Here is a 24,901-nt window from a genome sequence, read left to right as displayed (position 1 = left end):
TCTTTTACTCACAAAATCATATTTGTGGAGATGTTAAGATTGTTTCTGGTGAGAGTTGGAGATTCGTGGGACTATATGGCTGGCCGGAGGCAGAGAACAAAAGTAAGACTTGGAGTCTAATAAAACCCTCTGTGAGAATTATGATAGTCTGATCCTTTTTTGTGGTGATTTTAATGAAATACTCAGGTATGATGAGAAGGAAGAAGGTGCTAATAATGAGAGGCTTGCCATCCCTGATTTTCGAGAGACTTTGCAACAATGTGGGCTCCAGGATTTAGGCTTCTCTAGTCCTTGGTTCACTTGGGAGAAGGGATTATCGGTGCATACTCTAATTAGGGAAAGACTGGATAGATTCATTGCTAATGGTTCATGGTTTTCCATCCCGTTGAACCCGCTTGTCGAGAACTTGGTTCGGTTTAAATCAGACCACTCTCCGATTTTTCTCATAATCGGTGAACACAAGAAGAAAAAGAAAAAAAAGGAATTCAAGTTTGAAACTTGTTGGATGTTGGAGGGAGAATGTGAGGATGTAGTGCGAGACTCGTGGAGGGGTCATATTGGCAGGATGGCTGATCGATTAAAGGTAGTGGCTAGCAGTTTGAAAATCTGGAGTGGGAAGAAATTTCAGAATTTGAATAAGCAGGTTGATGAATTAGAACAGGCTTTAATTTGCCCAAGGTGAGCAGGTTTCTAAAGACTCCATTGCTAAATGTACCGAGCCGGAAAGGCAATTAGATGAATTGCTAGATAAACAAGAGTCCTACTGGTATTTGCGCTTTAGAGCTTCTGAGATTAAAGCTGGAGATCGGAATACGAAGTACTTTTACCACAAAGCCACGCAATGGAAGAAAAAGAATGAGATTAAGGGACTTTTTAATGACAGTGGATTTTGGAGAGAAGACAAACGTCAATTAGAGGATATAGTTCAGAGCTTCTACAAGAATCTGTTCACATTCCGGAGTTCATTCAGATGAGGCATGTGACACTGTTCTTGATGCGGTGGAGAATATTATTACCCCGGATTTTAATGCAGAATTGCTTCAACCTTTCTCAAAGGAGGAAATCTTTGCCGCTATAGCTCAAATGCACCCTTGTAAAGCTCCCGGACCCGATGGTATGCATGCTATTTTCTATCAAAAATTTTGGCATATTGTTGGTGATGATGTCTCTAGGTTTGTTAGTAATATTTTACAGGGTAACGAATCTATTAGCCCTGTTAATAATACTAACATTGCTCTTATCCCAAAAGTTTATTCCTCTCCCTCAATGGTTGAATTTAGACCAATTGCTTTGTGTAATGTGTTGTGTAAAATAGCTTCAAAAGCGATCGTTATGAGACTTAAAATATTCTTCCTGGAGTTGTCTTAGAAAATCATAGTGCGTTTATTCCGGGGTGACTCATTACAGATAATGCTCTTAGTGCTTTGGAGTTGTTTCATACTATGAAAACAAGGTGATAGGGGAAAAAGGGCTTGATTTCTATGAAGTTAGATATGAGTAAAGCCTATGACAGAGTTGAATGGAATTTTCTCGAAAAGCTCCTCTTAAAATTGAGGTTTGTAGGAAGATGGGTTGACACTGAGATGGACTGTGTAACAACAGTTTCCTACTCTTTCATTGCTAATGGTGGTGTATGTGGTTCGGTGACTCCATCCCGCGGTCTTAGACAGGGAGACCCTTTATCTCCTTATATATATATTCTTGTTGCCAATGCTTTTTCTGGTCTTCTGAGGAAAGCAATGGTTGATGATTCTCTCCATGGAGCTAGAGCTAGTCGTAAGGTTCCAGAAATTTCTCACTTACTTTTTGCAAATGATAATCTTCTTTTCGCAAGAGCTAACCGAAGAGAATGCTCGAAAATAGTTGAAACTCTCAACATATATGAAGCAGCTTCCGGACAGAAAATTAACTATGACAAATCGGAGGTCTCTTTTAGAAAGGGTGTTTGTACGTCGCTGCAAGAAGAATTACTTGAGATTTTGGCAATGAGACGGGTGGATTCTTACGAGAAATATTTAGTTATTCCTACTATTGTCAGAAGATCGAAGAGGATGGTTTTCATGGCTTTGAAAGATAGGATATGGAAGAAATTGAATGGGTGGAAAGAAAAGTTGTTGTTCCGGGCTGGAAAAGAAATTCTCCTTAAAGCGATGATTCAAGCTATACCCAAGTACTTAAGGGGAGTCTACAAATTGCCTATAAGCGTAATTAATGATAATCATTCAATGATGGCAAAGTTCCTATGGGGTAGTAGTGATTATTGCCGCAAGGTCCACTAGAAGAGTTGGAGTGATTTATGCACCCCAAAGTGCCTTGGTGGTTTGGGGTTCCGGGATTTGCGGATTTTTAATGATGCTCTTCTCGGAACACAAGCATGGCGTCTAATGAAATTTCCAAACTCTCTTCTAAGTAAGGTAATTAGCGCAAAATACTACGTTAACTGCAGTTATTTGGAGTCGAGGTTGGGCTTTGCTTCTAGCTATTCATGGCAGAGCATTTGGTCTTCAAAAACTCTGCTAAAGGAGGGAATTTTGTGGCGCATTGGTGATGGTGCTACTGTTAACATTTTGTGTGATCCATGGATTGGCAGTGGCACTAGCAGGTTCATTTCCACTCCAAAAATAGATGCTTTTGAGATAGTGGGAAAGCTAATTGACCAGGAGATAAGGGAATGGAATGTAGCTCTGATTTCAAGCATATTTAATGATCAAGATACTTGCTGCATTCTTCCCATTCCTCTGAGTTCTCGATCCCTATCAGACACGGTAACTTGGGCTTTTTCAATGGATGGCTTCTACTCGGTGAAAACGGCTTATATGCTTGGAAAATCTTGCAATTAGATGACTTTCATAGGGCATTGGTGGAATTTTGGCAACTTGATGTCACCCCGAAGGTTAGGCACTTCCTTTGGAGAATTTGCACTGGTACACTACCAGTTAGAGCCTACCTCAAGCATCGCCATATGTCGGAGGTGGAGGTTTGTCCATGGTGTGCTGACTACCCAGAAACTATTAGACACACCTTCCACTAGTAGAAAAATAAAAATTAGCACCAAAGAAATAGAACCGGTTATTAAAAATCGGTAGGCAAAAATACCATGGCACCGGTTAACCGATGCTATTTGTTTTAGAAAATGAAAACCAAAAAAAAAAGAAATAGCACCGGTTAACCGGTGCCAATTGCAATTTTATAAACCCTTTACCCCCCCTGTCTCATCCGCCTCTCTACTTCATTCTCTCCCTCTCTAGGTCTACTCTCCTTCTCTGTCATCTCTGGTTCTGCTCTCATCTCCAATTCTCTTTCATCTCTCCTTCCTCTTTCGTTCTGCTCTTATCTCTCCTTCCTCTTTCGTTCCCATCTCGTTCTGCTCTCATCTCTCCTTCCTCTTTCGTTCCCATCTCGTTCTGCTCTCATCTCTCCTTCCTTTTTCGTTTTCATCTCTTTTCGAGCACCGAGCCGCAATACGGTTAGACGACCTAGAAAGTGTGAGGTCTTCGATTTTCGTTCGAATTTCATTCGAATCTTTTTCGAGTAAGCAAGTGGTGAACGAGATTCTTTGGAGTTCAAGCAAGATGTTTTTGTTCGAATCTTGTTCGAGTTCAAGCAAGTGGTGAACGGGATTCTTTGGAGTTCAAAGAAAAAGGTTTTATTTTTTGAATTTTTGATTTTGATTTAGTTTATAATTTAGATCTAGGTTTTTGTTTGTTTAACTAGTTTAGTTGTTTTTTTTTTACTTGTAATTTTAGATAGTAATTTTTTAGTAAATTATGTAAATTATTTTGTAAATTGTATAAAGATCTATATTTTTAATTTTAATTTTCTAATTTTGAATTTTTTGAGTTTTTTCCTTTTTTGTTGATGACGGTGGTGGTGGTGTACGATGGTGGCTAGATGACATTGGTGATGGTGGTGGTGGTTGGATGACGGCTGTGGTGGTGATGGTTGTTGGATGACGGCGGTGGCTAGGTTAGGTCGGGGGAAAGCAGTTGGGTTTGGACATTTGGGTTAAGTTGTGGTGGCTGGTTTTTAAGTGAAAAAAATCGATTTTTATTTTTATTTTTTTAAAGCATAATGGGCACCGGTTAACCGGTGCTAATAACAACAAATTAGCATCGGTTAACTGGCGCTATTGACAAATATTACCACCGGTTTTGAACTGGTGCTAATTTACTTGGCTTTTGGCATCCCTCAAATAACCAACGGTTCAAAACCAGTGCTATAGGGGGGTTTTAAATCGGTGCTATAGGGGGGTTTTAAACCGGTGCTAATTTCTATTTTTCTACTAGTGTTCTTTGAATGCACAACTGTCAGTGATCTTTGGACTGAATGCAACTATCAAGATCTTGTGAATTGGCCTCATGATTTATCTTTCCTGGATTTTTTCGAATCATGAAAAGAGATGGACTCCAAGAAGGAGTGCAGAGGAGCGATATTGATGTGGAACATTTGGAGAAGAAGAAATGAGAAAATTTTCAATGGGAAAGAAACTTTTCATCCTGTGCTCATTGATAGAGTTAAGAGTCTTGTGAGTGAATGCATCTTTGTTTCGAAGAAGATTTATGGGGCTGTGAGATCGAAAGGTTGCCGTAGCCCCAAAACTTGGGTGGCTCCTCCTGAAGGGGTTATCAAGCTGAATAGTGATGCGTCCTTGTGTGATGAGGGTTGGGTCGTTACAGGAGTAGTGGCGAGAAACTGAAAGGGGGAAGTCTTATTTGCTGCTACCAGACGCACCAAGGCATATTGGCCTCCTATCATTGCTGCTATGGCTATGAAGCTCGCGCGACGATATGGCTGCAACAACATCATTGTGGAATCCGACAGTCAAAATTTGATAAATAGACTTTGCGAAGGATCTATTTTCCTCACCGAACTGGATAGCTTGCTTGATGATGTACTTAGCTCTAGTAGTTATTTTAATTCTATCTCTTGGTGTCATGTAAAGCAGGAGGGTAATAGCGTAGCTTATCATTTAGCCCGTATTGTGCCGTTTGATTGTGAATAAGTTTGGGAAAACCATGCTTCTAGTGAGGTTTCCCCGTATGTATTGATAGATAATCTAATAATAAAAGGCACGCCATCCATTTTCCTAAAAAAAAATGTTATATTTTTCATTTTTAGCTCCTTATGTATACCCTAAGTGAAATTTGCATAGTACACCAAGGTTTACTATGCTCAGGATACACCCTGTAGAAAATAAAGGCATTCTTCAAATTAGCTTCTTTTTTTTTTAAAATGATTCCTCCTTAATTTTAGGGATTTGTTAGTTATTCTCCATATTAATAGTTTTCAAAAATAGATTTGATATATGGAGAGACATAATTACAATTTCGAAATACAGAGAGAACTTCGAGAAAGAAAAAAAATTTAGCAGAGAAAATTAATGGCGGGGTGTAAGAAATTCGACATGATTCCATTACAGGTTTGTTGATATTACGTATGAGAATGAAGATTTGGTTAATAATGAAGATGAATTTGAGGATTTCATAAGCAAATGTGAAGGTAATTTTTTTTATAGGTTTTTCCGTATTAAAATTTTATAATTATAATTTCGATGTTGATGCTAATGATAATGTTCTCTTAAATTATTAAATTTCATTATTTGTGGATTGTTCGTAATCAAAGGAAATTGGTTTTTTTTTTTTTTTTTTTTGTGCGTGTGTGTGTGTGTATTATTTCAAAGGTTGAAAATGATGTTCTTTTGATTACTTTATCACGCATTCAACTTGTTAATTGTAATGAAATATGTTCTTTAAGTCTGATTAATATGTTCTTTGAGTCTAAACAATATGTTCTTTACATTACAAATTATGTTCTTTAAGGTATAATGTTCTTTGTGTTTCAATAATATGAACTATGTTCTTTTTACTTGAATAATATGTTCTTTTATGTTCATGTTCGTTTGTTCTAACTCTTATGTTCTTTTAGGTATCGAGTGATATAGCACATATTATTTTAAAATTAGTTTTTACGTCATTTTTAATAAATTTATATATATTTTTTATGTTAATAACATTAAATAATTGTCTACATTTTTTTTCAGGATCACGATGGTTGCTGGAGATATTCTTTTTGGACATCATATATTGATGATTGGTTTTCATATCCAAAGAACATCCATAACATTTATAAAGAACGTGATTATATTATGTAATAAGCACTACCTAAATTAAAATATTTAAATTTAACAAGGATGGTCTAAACAAAAATTTAACACTACTAGAAATAGGCCGATTTCCAACGAACTGTTTCCGACGGACACATAATTCCGTCGGAAACGTCAGAAGTTCCGATGGATTTTTATTCCGTCGGAATTTTCCGACGGAATTAAAATCCGTTGAACTATAAGGGTTTCCGACGGAATATTCTGTTGGAAAATTACTTTTCCGGCGGAATTATAATCCGTCGGAAGATTCCGACGGAATATTCCTTCGGAATATTAATACTTCCGACGAAATTAAAACCCGTTGGAAGATACCGATGGAATATTCCGTCGAAAATAAAGTAATTATTAAAAATAAAAAAAAAAAACCCTAAAAAAGACGTTCCCCAAATCCCCTCCCTCTTTCTCTTCTAATGCGCCTCTCTCCTCTCTCCTCCCTCATTTCTCTTTCTCTCTCCTCTCCTCCCTCATTTCTCTGTGCGCCTCTCTCTCCTCCCTCATTTCTCTTTCTCTCTCCTCTTTCCCCTTCTCTTTCCATCAACGAACCACCTTGTTTTTAATTCGATCTCCCTCCTCTCATGCTAGTTCGAAAATCACAAAAATTCAATGTTTTTGATCTCATTTTTTTTGGGCGAAATTCATAAAATAAGGGTTTCGATCTCGACGCATTCATCATCAACAACAACAACGGCGCATTCATCAACAACTACGACCAACCAACATCAACAACAACGGTGTAAGCGTTTTCGATCTCGGCTTTTGCGCGAAAGTTTCATATTTTTGTAGATCTAGTTTAAATTTAAGTTAGATTGTAGATTAACTTAGTTGTTTATGTAATTGTCATTTTGATTATAAATTTGATTAGATAATTGTATTTTCTTTAATTTTTAATGTATAATTGTCGGGGTTTTTTTTTAATTTTTTTTCATGAAATTCTAATTAAATATGTAAATCTACTGGTTTTGATTTGTTTGTGTTGAAGTTTTCGATTTTTTTGGCTTAATTTCGTAATTTGTTTCGATTTTTTACGAATTTAGTGAATGATGTTTTTGTGTTTTTTTTATTTTTTGGGTGAACGGTGGTGGGGCTGAAGTGGTGGGGGCTGGTGGTGAGTGGCGTTGGTTAAGGGGAGGGTGGGTGGTCTGCGTGGGTCAGTGTGTGGGGGGATGGGTGGTGATCCTGGTCTGTGGGGTGGGTGGTGTAGGGTGGGTGTTGGTGGGTGAGGTAGGTTGTCTTCGTGGGTGGGGGTGGTCTGGGGTGGGTGTGGGTGTGGGTGGTGGTGGTTTGGGTGGGTGTGGGTGGTCTGGGCAGGTGGGTGTGGGCGGGGGTGGGTGGTCGGGGTGGGGGTGGGGGTGGGGGGCTGTTTTTTTTTTTTTTATATTGAATTTTTCGACGGAAATTTCCGTCGGAATTTTCCAGCGAATTTGAATTCCATCGGAAATTTCCGACGGACTTTCCGATACCGGAAAACTTTTTTCGGCGAATTATTTCCTATGGAAATTGTGACGAAATTGGCCGTTTTCCCTACAATGGGTGTTCCGACAACCCGTTTCGACGGAAATTCCGTTGGAACAGTGTTTTTCGACGGAATTTAGGGTGTTTCCGGACGGAATTTTGCCGTCGGAAATGGCCTGTTTTCTAGTAGTGTAAAGAACATTTTCACAATAAGCAGTGAATATTATGTGACAATAAATGTACATTACAATTACAGTTAGAGAACAAGAACATTTAAAATATTTTATCAAAAGATCTAATAAAGATCATAATATTAATAGTGGACATATGGAAGAAAAAAAGTGTTAATAATTAATTGTACTTTACATACAAAAATAAAGTATATCATATTTTCTGATAAAGAACATTATAAAAATATATATATATAAAAAACATCACAAGCTTACACATGACCATTATTATTATAACGAATATTATAATAATTACATAAAAATAAATTGTTGAAATAATATGATTGATTTTGGTAGAGATGTTTTAAATTTAAGAAAATCAAACAAAATATCGGTAACTAATTTTTTAAATATGAAAATGAATTTTTGAATTTGAATTTTGAAAATAGAATCTTGAAATATTTTGAAGAAAATAATTTTGGAAATAGAAAATTATTCTGGAATCTTAATTTTTTTGAAAAGATTGTATCAATTAATGTGGGATTTGGTTGATTTCCTTCCGAAATTTAATGAATATACCTAAAAAAACTCGCGCTCCTTGTTTCACATCTACATGTTCTTTTTCAGCTGAATGTTCTTTGTTACAAAGCAGTATATTCTTTTCGTGTATTTTTAATTTGTTTATTGCCTGCGTTTTTTTTTTTGCGCAACGTCGTTTTTGTCCGGGTGTACCATACTCATGATACACCCGGGTGTACATATCAACAATTATACCCTAAGAGTTATACTTGTATCAAGTATCATTTTCATAATATAAGTTCGTCATGAATTAATTAATGATGTCATCCTAGGTTTACAACTGCGTAACTTTAAACAAAGTGGTATATTTAGGGGGGGATAAAAAAAGGAGAATAGATTAGTGAGTGGCTCTAAAAAAACATAGTGGAATGATGAATATGATAAGTTCGGGGGACAAATTTTGGACAATAAACAGTCTCCAGCTCCTTCTTGTTTGTGAGACATTTGGCATCCAATCCGATATGGAGATTGCCTATTTCGGGGACCATCCAACCTTATTCTTACCACTACCATTTTTTTTTTGGCTTACTATTAATCTTATTCTTTATTGTATATATGATGCCAAAATAAATCATTTGTTCACAATTAATCTTATTTTGTTTAAAGCATATAAGTATATAACCATTGCACCATTTTTTAAAAAATATATATTTATATTTATAAAAAGAAAGACTTCCAACTAATTACATGTATATAAATCGTCGTATTTATTTGTTTTATATGAGGCAATAATTATAAGGTATCTTTAGTTAAATAAAAATATACGGAAATTAAAAAATTCATGTGAACTTGAAATACTGTAAGAGTTTTTTTAGATTGACCATAAAAAGTCGAAATAATACAAGAATTTAATTTCCACGCCTATATAGAAACGCCTTTTTCACAATCAAACATATTTAGCAATGAAGTAATACCTATCTTTATAATCAATTGCTTGAACAAGCTAGCATTAATTATATGGATTAGCTACTTTTATTTGATAAAAAAGAAAGTAGGAACTAAGAAAAAAAGTCCAAAACAGTGGGAGATTGACTAGCTAGCATTCTAAAATCTTGCACATCATTGTACCTCTAACCTAGGAAGAAAAAAAAAGAAGGTAAATCTACGGCCTAAGTTTAGCATGGTGCTACAAAATCTGATTTGCAAGATCATGTTTGGTTCCCTTTCTTTGTCAGTTAATTGCTCCTTACTACTCGTTAGTCGTAAGAATTACGGAGTATTTAATTTCTTATAAAGAGATAAGAATGTTGATTCAAAGTCCAAACTGATTTGACATTTAAGTCATACTCTAGGCAATTAGTTATGGAGTAATAATCTTTTTTCGTTTTCTTTGTTAACTTTGAAGGATTATTGAACAGTAAAACAAATAAACAAACAAAAAAAATTCTATGTAAGCATTTGTTTACTTTCTAATTAGTACAGATTGTCAGACTCTTTATTTTACCTTCTAAGTGAGTCTACACATTTGTCCTGCTGTATTTTACCAAAATTTCAAACCTTAGGTTTGGTAATTCAAAACATGTAATACGCAAGATTATTTTTTTTTTGGTGAGATGGTAGGCAAGATATTAAATTGACTATTGATCCATTGGAAAATTAAAAAAAATAATAATATTAAAAAAATAAATAAAAAATAAATAAAAATACACCGGTGTATATGTAAAGGATTTAAATTAATTAATATTAGAATTGTTTGTTAAGTTTTTGCATGTATAAGGAATAATAATAGAATTCGGTCACACAAGCGAATCTCCATGCATATACGATGGAATATAATAGGGTGACATGCATAATGTAGATCGATGGTGATGGGTAAAATGGGAAATCAAAAATAATGTAAAGCATGCATGCATGGGAAGTAAAGCGATTGTAGTATAATTTCAAACAAGATTGAATTGTAAAAATACTTCGTAAATTGTTGTCAACCACAAAGAAAGGAGCTAGTAAATACTCAAATAGAGTGGCCATGCTTTTTTTTTTTTTTTTTTTTTTTTTTTTTTTAATTACAAACCTCCTTTCCCCACCTCATCAAGTGCCGTACAAATGTTTCAGATGTCCATATATTTGTATTTTTATATTCGTGGATATACTTGCATGGGCATCTACGTATTTCTCCATATTATTCAATGCATGTCTTCGTAGGGTGCATGACTTAAATGTAGAAACTAGAAAGTGACTACTCTTTATTTTGTCCTGAAATAATTATTTTTTTAATATGTTTTATTACAAAACTGAACTGATATAGTCTTCATAATTTCTTTTTATCTTTCTACTAGATCACACTTAACTAAATCACTCGATATTAGTAAGGAGTTTGATTTGGCAAACAAATAGGTACATTTTAAAAAATTACAATACAAGAGTTTTGACACGTACACACAAAGAATCTTGACAATAAGAATTTTGACCTAAAGTAATACTTCGTATCACACACTATTAGTCTCATTGATCACAAGCTTTATTATCTCCCTAGGCTCCCCTCCAACAACTCTTTTTTGTCACTGATAAGAATCGAACCCTAGCCTATACATGATAGATGACCTTGTTGCTACACTATCCTAAACGTTTAGAACGGAGTAGCAAAACCAATATGTTATATAATCAAGTGGGGACAATGAAATATTTTTAAATATGTTACGTCCATTCAAGTTTTAAAAATTATACATGTATATATAATCTTATAAAGAATAAAAATGCAAACAAATAAGATCTTAGTTGGCATTATATTGTATCGTTCTTTCTTGTACGTGATATTACGACAAGCTATCCTATAGATGAAATTTTTGTAAATTGATTAGTTACTTCGTAATTAATTGAATGATTGATCCGATGTGAAAGTTACATGAACATATATAGGAGAATGAATCATTTGTATGCAATGTCTATCCATATGTTGTTGCCATAATGAGCAATTAGACAAAAAAAAACACCGTGATAGAAAGCTAACGTTACATCTTCGATCCATCAAAAGGAGATGTACACATAATAATAATTGTACTTGGCATACAAAAAAGCAAAACGAAACAAATGAAAGCATGGGCATAGTAAACCAAATTGGTGCATAATCTCTTCGTGTAGTAAGACTTGAGCTGAGTGACCCTTAACTATAAGGACACACCCTACCTTAATGTCGGATACTTCTTTCGTCTTTTTGTGATTACGTTATCACCATAAATAGATACCCCTATAATATAGGTTAGGCTGCTAGTCTAGCTATATAACAATACAAAAGTTTCTCTGTTGAGATTTGACTACTCTTACTGCTGTATGTACATCTCCCCATTTTGGAAATTGTTCTTTCTTGATTAAGTATCCTGCATGCCTATATTATGTAGATAGGTCATAGCCCTCATAGGTGTACTGTATCTGTATCATGTATGCTAGTTGGTTGAAAATTTTGGAAATCATTTTTACTCCTTTTTTTTTTTTTTTAATTAGATGTTAATATTGAGATGATTCTAACAAGTACCCACATAATTATATTTTTTCTTATGTATAATTCACAAACATTGGTTTAAGTATGTTTAATGAATAGTGCCAAAATTCTCAATGGGACACTTAAAGAAAAACGGAGAGAGTACATGCTAAAAATTGATGTAGGCACACCCATTTAACGGTACAATTTTTTATGATCCTCTTACATAAAGGTGTTTTAATATAATAATAAGTGTGTCAAAATTAGTTTCTGGACATTTGTACAGTTCGTGTAATAGTTGATACTGCTATTATATTTCGTATTCACCATTAAAAAATAAAAAAAAGATCCAATATTTTACTACTAAGAGTAATTTAAAATATTTTCTTAACTTGTAAATAAAGTCTAAGATTTTAAATTAAAAGAACAAAAAGAATCATGTGGAGTATATTTAATTTTCCTACAAATCACCATATATATATATATATATATATATATATATATATATATATATATATATATATATATATATATATATATATATATATATATATATATATATATATATATTACTGTTATTCATCTAACAAAAATGATAAATTGTTAATATTAATGTTCGAACTAATGACCCCATGCTCATTATATTCTAACTTTAACCACTACTCCAATAACACATCTTATGTCTATAATGTTTTGTTAAAAAAGCTTAACCATATTCATAAATTTGAAGATTTAATAACAAAAAATAATATAATTTCGTTTTTTGCTCATACATAAAATAAAACCTATAGCTATTTTTTGTATATATATCCCAAAATATGTATCGATGTTCAATAGTGATTGAAAAAATATATTTTATATAATATGAATGCTATAGTAAATGTAACTAATTTCATCTATATTTATATATTACATCACATAATTTTTATTACTATGTATAAAAGCTCATTTTTAAATTTATATTATATAATGACCTAGGGTATCGCCCGGGTCAAAAACTAGTTTGTAAGTTAAAATACTACAAACGGTAAAAAATGAGGAAAATACAAAGCGTCTTTGTCATCTTTTTACTTGCCATAATTTGAGGACACATAATTTGAAAAAGATATTAGATGATATAAATGGACAATTTAATTAAATAATTTATACACATATGGAGTAGCTTTGGAGTAATTTTTTTATTCTAGAGATTAAAAATTTATTTTAATAAATTATAAGTTTAAGTTTATCTTTTCTAATCACCTCTTAAAATAATATCGTATTTTAAAACCGTATGAGTATCATGTAAAAGAAAACGAAAAAAGAAATCCATGCATGTACTTCTTCCGTTTCTTTTATGTTAGAACGTTTTTTTAGTCACGTTTGTCAATGCACAACTTCAATCATTAATATTTTTAATTATCGATAAACAAAAATTATAAAAAGTTGATATTTTGTAAATATATATCGTGACGAATCTAACAAGATTCTACATGATTATATTTTTCATTACATATAAAGCACAAAACACAGTCAAAGAAAAGTGAGTGAATAATGCTAAAGTAAAAACGTGTCGATAAAAAAACGGAAGTAGTATTAGACAAGGGAAAGGCAAGATAAGGAATATACAACTGTGCATGGGGGGGCGAAAGGGCAATGGAGATATCGTTGGTCAGGGAATGGCTACAGACTACAGTGGTAGGATCTAAAGAAATAAAGAAATGTCATATTTGGTTATAAAGTTGGTAAGACCAATATTAGACAACCACAACAATAAAGTTATGGGATCACAAAATAGGCTTGCTTGCTTCTTTTTCTAGGTCAATTTCTGCATTCGTAAAGCGTCAAATCCATACTACTATTTTTATTTTTCATTTCATGGGCATCGACCCCGAAAACACGTAACGGAATAAAAGAAGAACATGGTCTCATCTTAGATCTCCCACATTATAATTAAATAATAATATTAACGTAATGTTGTGGAAGCCTAATTATTTTTATAGTATTTTCTTGTAAGAAATTTATTTCAATTAATTAACAATGTATAATTAGATTTTTTTTTTCTTTTTTTTTTCCGAGCTGAACTAAGCTATAACAAACTAGTTCAATAATAAACTGAATTGAACATAAATGAATTGAACTGAAAATAAGTTCAAAAGAACATGACCTTAGTCATTTATAATAAGATCAGCTTGTATAGAGCCGTTGAGGTAAATGTACAAGGGATTTCACTCCATATTCACATTTAAAAGAGCCGGGGAATAATTTCCAGTTTCTCATTTGAAATAAAGGATAAGGACATCACATGAGATCAATTATATTAAAAATATATGTATGTTGTCAACATGAATTTTTTTATAATTGTCATTAATATTCAATTCAAAATATTAACCTTAGTTTAAATATCTCCTAAATACAGTATAATCATAGCAAAAGGTAAATGAAACAAATATTTAAGGACAAGAGACAAACGTAGAGAGGTGTCAATTCGAATGTCTAGGTCGGGTCAGGGTTATTTTCAAACTTAAGTCATGCTAAATAATTGTATCCACGCTAGTCGAAATCTGAATCAAATATCTTTCGGGTTTGTTTTAAAATCGAGTTAGGTCGGGTCGGGTGTGATTTTATCTACTCTATACTCTAATGACCGACGCAAGTAAAATTGTGAAAGGAGGGAGCCCATAAAGAGCCTTTCATATAAGAGGCCTGACTATGAGAGGGTCTAATAAGGAACAAGCGCACACCTTGCCCCACCCAAACAATTTCATAAACTAAAACTCTGAATGTTTTGGTCCTTATTAATTAGTTGAAGTCACTAAACCTACAATTTGGGTCCCCCTCATTCCCACTACCAAGGATACGACTCATGAAATTTATTTGGCTAATATATGCGGATTCCTTTTTTGTTTTGAAGGTCTCGATAAATAAAGCTAACCTCAATTAAGGGAGATCATTTTGACATTATTGTAAAAACTAATTTTCTCACTTTTGACAATTTTTGTGTTCACTTGCTCTCAAACGAGAAGGGTAAAAGTTTAGAATTTTCAAGTGAAATGGAATTTTTTCAAACAATTGACTGATTTTTAAATTTACATGCACGTGTCGTTGCATTAGATGAAAGGTTATTTTTATTTTATTTTATTTTATTTTTTTACAAGAATGTTTTTAACTTATTTGATCGGTGACATGAGAATTTGAAATTTCTCATGAGCTAGTTTGGATTGTTTATAATAAGGGAATCTAAATAGTTATTTTTCATTAAACTGTATATACTTCTATAATTATAATTATGGTACTTAAGAATAATTATTTCATTTTCACACTCCTAGTTCATCTTCTTCCTTAAAGTTATTTTGTATTTTTTCCATCCTGACCTCTAATATGACATGTACGTGTATTGCACGATTCATACAACTAATTGTATTTTTTCCATTCCGACCTCTAATATGACCTGTACGTGTATTGCACGATTCATACAACTAACTCTTAACAACTCGTTAGTCCAATCTATAACATTATTAAACACAATGGGACATCATGCAATCACCATGTGTCACAATTCCCTCGATATGATTTGGCGCCAAATCATCGCTATGTGTCACCCTTACGTATCACCCTATGTGTCATCACTCTAAAACTCTTCATGTGTGTAACCTACATACTTAATTTTCCCCAAAATAATGAAACCTATAAGTAATTGCACAATAAATTACATTTTAATTTGTACTCGAAATTAATCACATACTTATGGTTGTTGATTCCTTAGATGCTAATTTTCTAGATTCAATATCAGCTTAGCAATTAGAATAACATTTACAGGTATCTTACTGCATCTCTCTTTCTATTCCCATGTAATTTTTTTCCATTTTTAAATTTTAATTTTAAACTTAACGCAATATTTTCAAAATGTTATTTAAATTTAAGGTAGTTTTTCATTTTGTTTTTAAATAAATTCCGGACATCGTCCGAGCCACAAACTAGTTTAATTAGTATTCTCAAGATACCCCTACTAATTGTTTGACGACACTAAGTATTTTATGATCAACTTGATTTGATTACCTCATTATCGACATAACCATGAGTAATAATAATATAATATAAGACCCCCGTTGACAAAAACGTTAGTTGTTAGGGTTTAGTTCCCGCAATGCAGGACAATTAAGCAAGAATTAGGTAAACATGTTGCTCATCTAATCTAATTTTTTACTGCTAATAATATTTCATTAGGGATCATGTGTTGAGAGACATTTGCCTAATTATGGGAGGCCTTTTTGTTTCTGAGCAGAAAAACATTTCTAATTGTGTTTTGTGCCCAACATAATACCTTATTTATTTTTTTAATTATTCATATTCAACCTAGACTATGATTGGGGTCAATATGGCATAACCGTACGGAAAGAATATTTGATGATTTAAGCTAAGTTCAGGGCATATATTTCGCAAATTACTCGTTGTCGAGGTAATGTTGTGAATCTTGTGATTACACTTTGATTTATTTTATTTTTATTTATTGGGCGTGAGATTTATCTTGGATTTTCTGTTTATTTGATGTTTGTATTATGTTCCCGTATTTTATGTTAGTAGCATGGTTAATATTTGAGACACAATGGTAGGTATTGAGGTCCTATGTTTACCATTTTGACTGGTTGTCTTCATTTATACTAACAATATACCCTATTACTATATATTGAGTGATGTATAACCCTAACAAACTTAATTAAAAATAATTAAAAAAAAAAATCTACTCGTATGTAGTAGCCTTACGTATATACCAATATACATATTATTTATCTTAATAAATACTCCGTATAATGTGGGAACTAAAATGTGTTGTATCAAAGAGAACAAACATAATGCAACTCGTATTATTAGTATATATATTTAGCTAACTACAATTTATGTTCATGTTAGTTTATATACCATGGATAGGTAAAGACTATTAATGCGGGATTTTGAAACAATATTATACAATCTAATACTTTTTGTACTATACAAATTAGGTTATGTATTTTTTTTTCCCCAACCTTTATTGGTACAATTTGAAATAAAATTAAATCAACCTGTCGAGTTTTTTTTTTTTCCTTAGCTTCAACCTCATACTTTATTAGACACCGAAATGTTTTAATAAATTATTTGCCAATTAAGGTAGTTTATACAAGTTTCACGAAATTGAGAGGAAAAAAAAAATCCCTTAAAATAACATCCAGCTAGCTATATCAAGCAAATTAAAAATGAATTATTGGAGTAGGCCAGGTATAACATCTATAACAGTTTATATAATCAAATGGTGATACTGTAGACATAGCATATATAATCAACCAGCTAATGTGGTCCTTAATTAGGTTACAAAAATAAAATTATTGTGGATTTCGAAGGCTACTTGCATGTTAATCATCCAACTAAGAGGGGTTAAATATCTATTACACCATACTTTGGTTGGACATTGAACAACTAATACTACAGCATTAAGGAGACAAGGCTAAGGTTAAACATGAAACATAATCCAAATTCTACGCCCCTAATCAACAATTATGTTAATATGATAACGATTTTACTACCCGTAATTGCTTTCATCACCACGGTAGCATCTCTAGATCCGACCATAATCAAGTAATTTATACTCGTAATTCATTCGATGGAGTATTTTAATTAATCTATTAGCATAGCTAGATTATATATATAATATACAAGCTAAGTACATGACATTATTTATGTCAAAGACAAAAAACTTCCACGACCCGGTATGTTTAAGGGAATCAACGTTGAAATATTATGAAAAGTGATTCGTAGATGTTGGGTTGTAGACCATTTTATAATGTAGGATTTGAAGTGCGTCAGTGCATGACCTATGTTTTAATTTAGGTTGTACACAAAAAAAAAAAAAAATTATATACGGAGTACTTTCCAAACTCAATCGTAATATATATGATTAGTTACGTACTCCGTATAATGAAATGCTACACAATTTTCAAAAAGTAAAATTATACGAGTAGGAAATAATGAAATAAAAACCAATAGTTAAACCTTTAGTTATACTCCGTATAATAATTGTTTGGCAAAACCACAAATTGAGTTGATTTGTAAATTTTTGGAGGGTGGGTTTGTAATCTTTGTATTGATTAAATTCATTGTTATAAATTTAAACTAACAAAAAATAATAATCCTTACTTTAAAAGCACAAAGTGTCTTTTAAGCCTCATCAAAGGTGGAAGTATGACTCTTAATTTAAAATCATCCAACAATTCCCAATTATTGCCCTTAAATTTTTTGATACAGTATAATTAAGCTAGGTTGTCCTAAACTTATCCAATAAAAAAGGAGTATTACTCCGTATTATTAAGTTATTATCTAAGGACAAATTGTCAAATTATCTTAGTAGTTTTTACTTTAGTGTAAGTGTCACTTTCCATTATCGCTTAAAAACTTGTACTAGTACTAATATTTGAGTTGATGACTTGATGTTGTATGCCTGTATTAAGGATAGATTACATTCAAGATATGATCTTAGCTAGTTATTCCTCTCAGAACAATGAGACGTAGGAAATTAATTTAATCAAGTCTAACAAATTCTAAATTCTACTCATGACTTAAAATTAAGTAAACAATTTTTGTTTTAGAATTATAATTACATTTTCATCAACAAAACTACATTCTATTAGGTATGTAAATTAAACATTAAATTATGCAAATTTATTGTTTCACTTGAATGATATTCATATTATTGGTGTGACACATGACCACCCCCTTGAAAAAACGAATGAGTAATGGATCGGAATACCATTAATCACCTTTTTATATATATTTAGAAAACTTAGGATTAGTTATAATTGATGAAGATAATGATGTGGAAGTGAGAAGAATAAAAGAGTAAACTCCGTATGCACTTAAAGAAAAATAAAAAATTAATGCCCTTACCAATGATGATATAATTACCACATTAACCCACAAATTAAGTACTACGAGTAAGTTAATTAACGTGTCCACTTCCTAAAAAGCTCTAATGATTAGTAGAACCGCTTTGTTTTGCCTTTTACTTTTGCCGCCAAATTAATCTATGAAATAGTAGTCTCTTTCAATTCACTAATTAAGTAATCACATCCGTTGCATATGGATCTCTTTCTTCTTCCCCTGGACTCCCCAAAAGATTATTCAGCTTTATTTTAAGCATGTTTTGTACAACATAGATACAAATATAAGTAGTCAAGTATATAAGTTTTGAATTAAGTAATTGAAAGTGGGCGAGCAATTTTGCCCGAATGATAAATTATTTTATAATTATGTTATTTTAAGTTATATATTCATATGTTGTAATTATTTTCACAAAAAATGTAACATAATATAAATTAGTGGATAACACTCTGAGGTTGCAACAAACATAAATTGTCATATTTGAGTATTTTCTCGATCTATATAAGCTTGGATAAGGATGAATAAGGAAATATCCTAGGTCAGCTTCAATGTAACTAAATTATGTTCAAATACAAAAATCAAGTCACCAAATAGATAGCATCTAAGGCAATACCGAGTATTAAATATTACTCCCTCTATTCCTTTTTTTTTTTTTTTTTTTTTTTTTACGTATTTTATTTTAGACATTTTCCTTTGCTCTTACGTTTCCTTTTTATGAAATACAAAGTACATAATATTCCAAAATTTTCCCTAAAAATATGTGTCCATAATTAATTTTATATCCATTGATTTGAAATCATTTTTTTCAAGTTTCATTCACTCAACATTTTCCGGGACTCTCATTCAATTTACCTACGGAGTAATTACAAAAGTACAACCTATTAACTTTAAATTAAAAATAAGAAAATATCTCTACTTTAATTATTTCTTAATCACTGATAAATATAGTACATTTTAAAATAGTGGTTTAGTTATGTTCCTTTACTCTATACTTGGTATGTTTTACTCCTTATTTCTTGAACTTCTTAGAAATGTTAATGTTGGAGCATAAAAATAACCCAAAAACTTAAGAGTAGTCTCAATTGAGGTGAAAGAGAGATGAACATTATTAATTAGATGCCAAAAATTTGTTGCCCTCTATTGTAATAATCAGCATCAGCTAAATCGTTTAGTTGTAATGATCCTACTTCCTACCCTATTTTGTCACATATATCAAACGGCGCAAAACTGCGGTTAAGTCTTGAAATGTGGATTTGACGGCACTCAATCAGCCATGTCATCACAATACCACACTTTTTTAAATAGAAGAAGATTTTGTTTACAATTTTGTTAAAAACAAAAACCTTATTGATTGCCTAATAACAAGCATCATATAGTTAAATGGAAAATCGCGAGAATTGAGTTCTGGTAAAGTCCGTCTTTTCATTGGCAAAAAAAAAAAATTAATGAATGAATAGAATTTGTTCATCATGTCATGGCATGTAACATGTATATATGTATGTTTGATGCAACATGCATATCGATACATACATAGATGCATATATAGTCATATAGCAATAACGATAACGATAACGTTGTGGGTTGTGAAAAAGAGAAAAAGCAAGAAAGGAACAAGACTCCCAAGCAGAGAAAAATGCGGGATTGATCTACCAATATTATGATGTTTTTAAATTTAATGGTAAGGAAATGTCATGATCATCATCATGATGGTGACTATGATGTTGATGGTGATTGTGATGTGTTTTGATGTTGATGTAATGATAATGGATGTATCATGTATGGCAGTGGAGATAGAGAATGAGGGGTTTTTGGAAAGGTAATCATTACTAATGGGGTCCTAATGGCAACGCTTCTTACGCAGCAACAAATTAATCATTATTTTCATAATTTAAAAAAAAAAATTATTTATAAAAACAAAACTATACAGTAGATTATACTCTCAGCCGCCATTTCTTTTTCTCATCATTATATATTTATTGCCTCCACCTACATATATGCCTTACCAAATTTAATGAATTTATTTATTTCTCCCCTTTCTCCTCCTATACCATCTACTCGATTTAATTTGAAAAATGGTTAAATGTATGGAAATAATATTTTCATTATAGAATACATCATTTATAACTAGACATAGTAAGAAAATACACCGATTAGGTAATCATATAGTGTAATTTTTATTTTTGAGTGATTAATTTAGCATAATCGGTATACACGAATATAATATATATGTTGATAAAAAGACGAAGAGATTGGAGATTCTAGAGCGATGGAATATAAATAAGTACAAAATTAAAAGAAAAGGGGAGTGAAAGAAGGTGGGTATTAAAAGAGAGGAAAACCAAAAGAAGCATGCACTAGGTTTCTCAACAAATGATTATATTTATCTATAACCATAACAATCTATCCATATTCCATCATTATTTAATTTATATTAAAAAGAAAAACATTCTTAATTCCCCAAAATAACTTTTATTGTTATAAGAAGCTTAACGGCTTTCCGTCCTCTTCCCTATTTAAAAAAAAAAAAAAAAATCCTCTGTTCTATTACTGTGAAAACCTCCCCCTATATATATCTGCAAACCTGCATATCAGCATATATACATAGACACTGCTATATTACACAGAAAAAATAAAAAAGCTTAATTATTCCAACAACAACAAATTAAAACTGCCTAATTTTCTCTTCCTCCAATTATCCAATCCTCTCCTCTTCTCTCTTCCCCTATCCTCTGTCCTATCGTATCATACACCAGTAGCACCTCCTTGAAAACGCTGCGTTTCTTTTTTTATATTATAACCAACCTTATATTATACACATACATCACTATACTATAATTATATTATATAGTTTGGAGTTGCATAGATTAGTGAGAAGCTCTTGTATATAAATACACCCATGTACAGGTGAATTTGTTCAAACACTACTGCAACACAACTACGAAGTACTTGTAGTAAATAGAGAAAAATGGGGATGGAGAAAGTATTAGTAAGAGAGTACTCAATAGAGAGAGATAGTAAGGAAGTAGAAGAATTAGAGAGGAGATGTGAAGTTGGTCCCACTTCTAAAATCTCTCTGTTTACTGATCTTTTAGGGGACCCTCTTTGCCGCATACGCCACTCCCCTGCTTTTCTTATGCTGGTACTACTTCCTTCTTCTTCGAACCCGCTTCGTAATTTTTAAGTTAATTTAATAATTATTTTGAAAATAATATTTTAGACAGTTGAAGTGTAGTTATAATTTGTACGGAGTAATGAGTTTGGTATGATGGTGGTGGGTTCGTGGTTCGTTTCGTGTGAACCCACCACCATTCTTCCCAATCCCGGTTCACTCTTTTTTAGTTTGCATGATCACATGTATCCGATGATTATATGCCCTTCTAACCTTCTTTTGTTTGTTTTTTTTTTTAAAAAAAAAAACTAAAAAAGATTACAACATTATTATTATTGTCATGACCTTTGACTGGGCTATATTGTTTGATGTGATTTGTTATAAAAATAAATACAAGTAGTTTACGTTGTTAATTAATTGAAAAAGGGTCCACACTTTAGAATCTTATTCTCCATATGTTTTGTTAAAATAATTCTTCTTATTCACAATTCACATTGTGCTACTATAGTACCAATAATTTCTTCCAAGTTGTACTATAATTTCTTTGAAGTTGTACCGTAATTAACAAAATAATTGGATTGACTTTAAAATGAAAATGTGTTGTGGAAAAATTTCAGGTGGCGGAAGTAGTGGAACAAGACGAACAAGGGAAGGAAAAACGAGAGATAGTGGGAATGATAAGAGGTTGCATCAAATTCGTTACATGTGGTAAAAAATTAACCCGGTCTTCCAAATCTACCCTTTACGATAATTACGACTCTCCTAAAATTACTGCTATTCTCACCAAACTTGCCTATATCTTAGGCCTTCGTGTTTCCCCTTCACACCGGTATGTATTTAACCTTTTTTTATTTTTATTTTTATAAATAAAATAAAATTATGATCATAATAATTATGCATTTATGTTTTTATGTCATGATAAATAAGTAACGGGACTTTTTATTTTCTTATAGGAGAATGGGGGTAGCGTTAAAGTTGGTGAATAAACTCGAACAATGGTTTCGCCAAAGTGGTGCGGAATACTCGTACTTAGCCACGGAAAATGATAACCATGCTTCACTCTCTTTGTTTACTAAAAAAAGTGGCTACACCAAGTTCAGGACCCCGTCTATATTAGTCCAACCGGTTTTTGAACATCGAGCTAAGGTCTCTAAACGGGTGTCCATCTTTCGGGTTTTGCCTTCCGATGCCGAAACTCTCTACCGCTACAAGTTCACCACCACGGAGTTTTTTCCACGAGACATCGACGTGATCCTAAAAAATCCTCTTAGTCTTGGCACGTCCGTTGCCGTGCCGCGTGGTCCACACGCGCTGGACTCGTGGCCTGGGGCGGACGAGTTTTTATCTAATCCGCCCGAGTCGTGGGCCATAATCAGTGTTTGGAACTGTAAAGATCTTTGGAGATTGGAAGTACGTGGCGCTTCGCGCGTGGGGAGAGGGTTGGCTAAGACAAGTAGGATTATGGACCGGGCTTTTCCTTTTTTGAAAATCCCTTCTTTTCCGGAGGTTTTTAAGCCATTTGGGCTTCATTTTTTGTATGGGCTTGGGGGTGAAGGCCCAGAAGCTGTGAAGTTAGTTAAGGCTTTATGTGGATTTGCTCATAACTTGGCCCAAGAAAAAGGGTCCAGTATTGTGGCTACTGAAGTAGCTAACAGCGATCCGCTAAAAGCTGGAATCCCCCACTGGAAAAAGCTGTCTTGTGACGAAGATATATGGTGTATTAAGAGACTTGGGGAAGACTACAGTGACGGATCTGTGGGTGACTGGACTAAGTCACCGCCCGGTGTAACTATTTTCGTTGATCCTCGTGAGTTGTAGACTCTACGGATGTTAGTTAGTTTATCGTAGTTTCTAACTTATCTCAATTAACAGGGAAAAAAAATAAAAATTGGATTTTCGTGTTTTTTTCGTTAATAATCTATAGGATTTTAGCGATTAAATTGAAAGAAAATGATATCATCAGTTTTACCAGAGAGGTGTAGTGTGTTGTAACGTTAAAGTGGGGTATATGAGTATATCCTTTGTTCTGTATTTTCACCCTTTGATTTCTTTGTTTTAATTTGTCCTTCTTGTAAATGGAACTTTGGAAGTGGCCTTTTATTTTACTTTCTTTTGTCCAATGATCCGAATTCCAAACTTAGCATCCGATTATGCCTTACCTTTTATTTTGTTACTTTTGCAAGCACTATATATGTTTGGTCATGTAACTTAAATCCTTTAAGTATGATTACCACCTTTTTATTGCTAATGGAGGAGAGAATATAGTTAAATAGTTAATGGCGTGTAATTGTGCATACTCATGTAGGTAAAAAGAAAAAAAAAATGTACGCATAACACATATGGTGCACGAGCTTGATTAGGAGCACTATCTATCTGCGACACTCCTAGGCGCAAGAAAGTATTAGTCCCACATAATAGTAGTGTAACTTGGTGTATGACTCAATGCCACCACAACAAGATATAAGTAGTGACTCCTCACTCTTGTATTGATCTTAGCCATTCCTTGTAGTATGCTAAAGTTTTGAAAGCGTTGCGCAACAACATCATGTGCTATGAATATCCCTTGTTAGGACCATTTACAAAAAAGTCTTTTTTTCATAGAAGTATATAATCTTTTGGATGAGAAAATTAAGGATTAGACAAGAATAGGATCTCCTTGCTTTTTTCTCTTTTGTTAAGATTTGATAATTATTTAATTAAGAGATTTGATAGTTTGTGGTAGATAAACAATTAATCTAATACTCCCTAATAATTTTTAATTCCAAATACACTGTATTACAGCTAAAAAAGATGAAATCTTGGTTATGCGCATATTTCTGGTTCGTGGAGATTTGTCTTAAGTAATTAAATGAGATGCGAATTAATGAATTTGTGGGGTAATTATTTAGATTTATATTCAACTTTTAGGATGATAGTGATAGATTATGGAGCATAAATTGGCCTTTCATTGTTACCTTTTAGTGTCTCTAATAAAAAGGAAAGCAATAGGTCAAGGCATTTGTGCACACAAAAGGCATAAATGTCCTTTTTGTGGGACCTTCCATTTTAATTGCTCTTTTCAATAATTTCTTCCTTTATTTGTCGATTTCCTTTATATAAGGACACAATTAAATGATGGAAAAATA

General features: G+C 32.6%; 2 protein-coding genes across 2 annotated transcripts; both read left to right on the top strand.

Annotated features, from left to right (window-relative positions):
* The first annotated feature begins 1,493 nt into the window (after window positions 1–1,493).
* Window positions 1,494–2,840, top strand: LOC110717051. Its single transcript, XM_021895687.1, has 2 exons — window positions 1,494–2,170; window positions 2,447–2,840. The coding sequence occupies exons 1-2, from the start codon at window positions 1,494–1,496 to the stop codon at window positions 2,838–2,840; spliced, it is 1,071 nt and encodes a 356-aa protein (XP_021751379.1).
* Window positions 2,841–21,257: 18,417 nt separating this feature from the next.
* LOC110717074 (probable N-acetyltransferase HLS1) lies at window positions 21,258–23,881 on the top strand. The gene is made up of 3 exons (XM_021895717.1): window positions 21,258–21,806; window positions 22,394–22,605; window positions 22,730–23,881. The coding sequence occupies exons 1-3, from the start codon at window positions 21,633–21,635 to the stop codon at window positions 23,592–23,594; spliced, it is 1,251 nt and encodes a 416-aa protein (XP_021751409.1). The 5' UTR covers window positions 21,258–21,632; the 3' UTR covers window positions 23,595–23,881.
* Window positions 23,882–24,901: the final 1,020 nt, after the last annotated feature.

The sequence above is a fragment of the Chenopodium quinoa genome, unplaced genomic scaffold (assembly GCF_001683475.1).
Source record: "Chenopodium quinoa cultivar QQ74 unplaced genomic scaffold, ASM168347v1, whole genome shotgun sequence".
NCBI lineage: Eukaryota > Viridiplantae > Streptophyta > Magnoliopsida > Caryophyllales > Amaranthaceae > Chenopodium > Chenopodium quinoa.
This window is presented reverse-complemented; position numbering and strand designations above follow the sequence as displayed.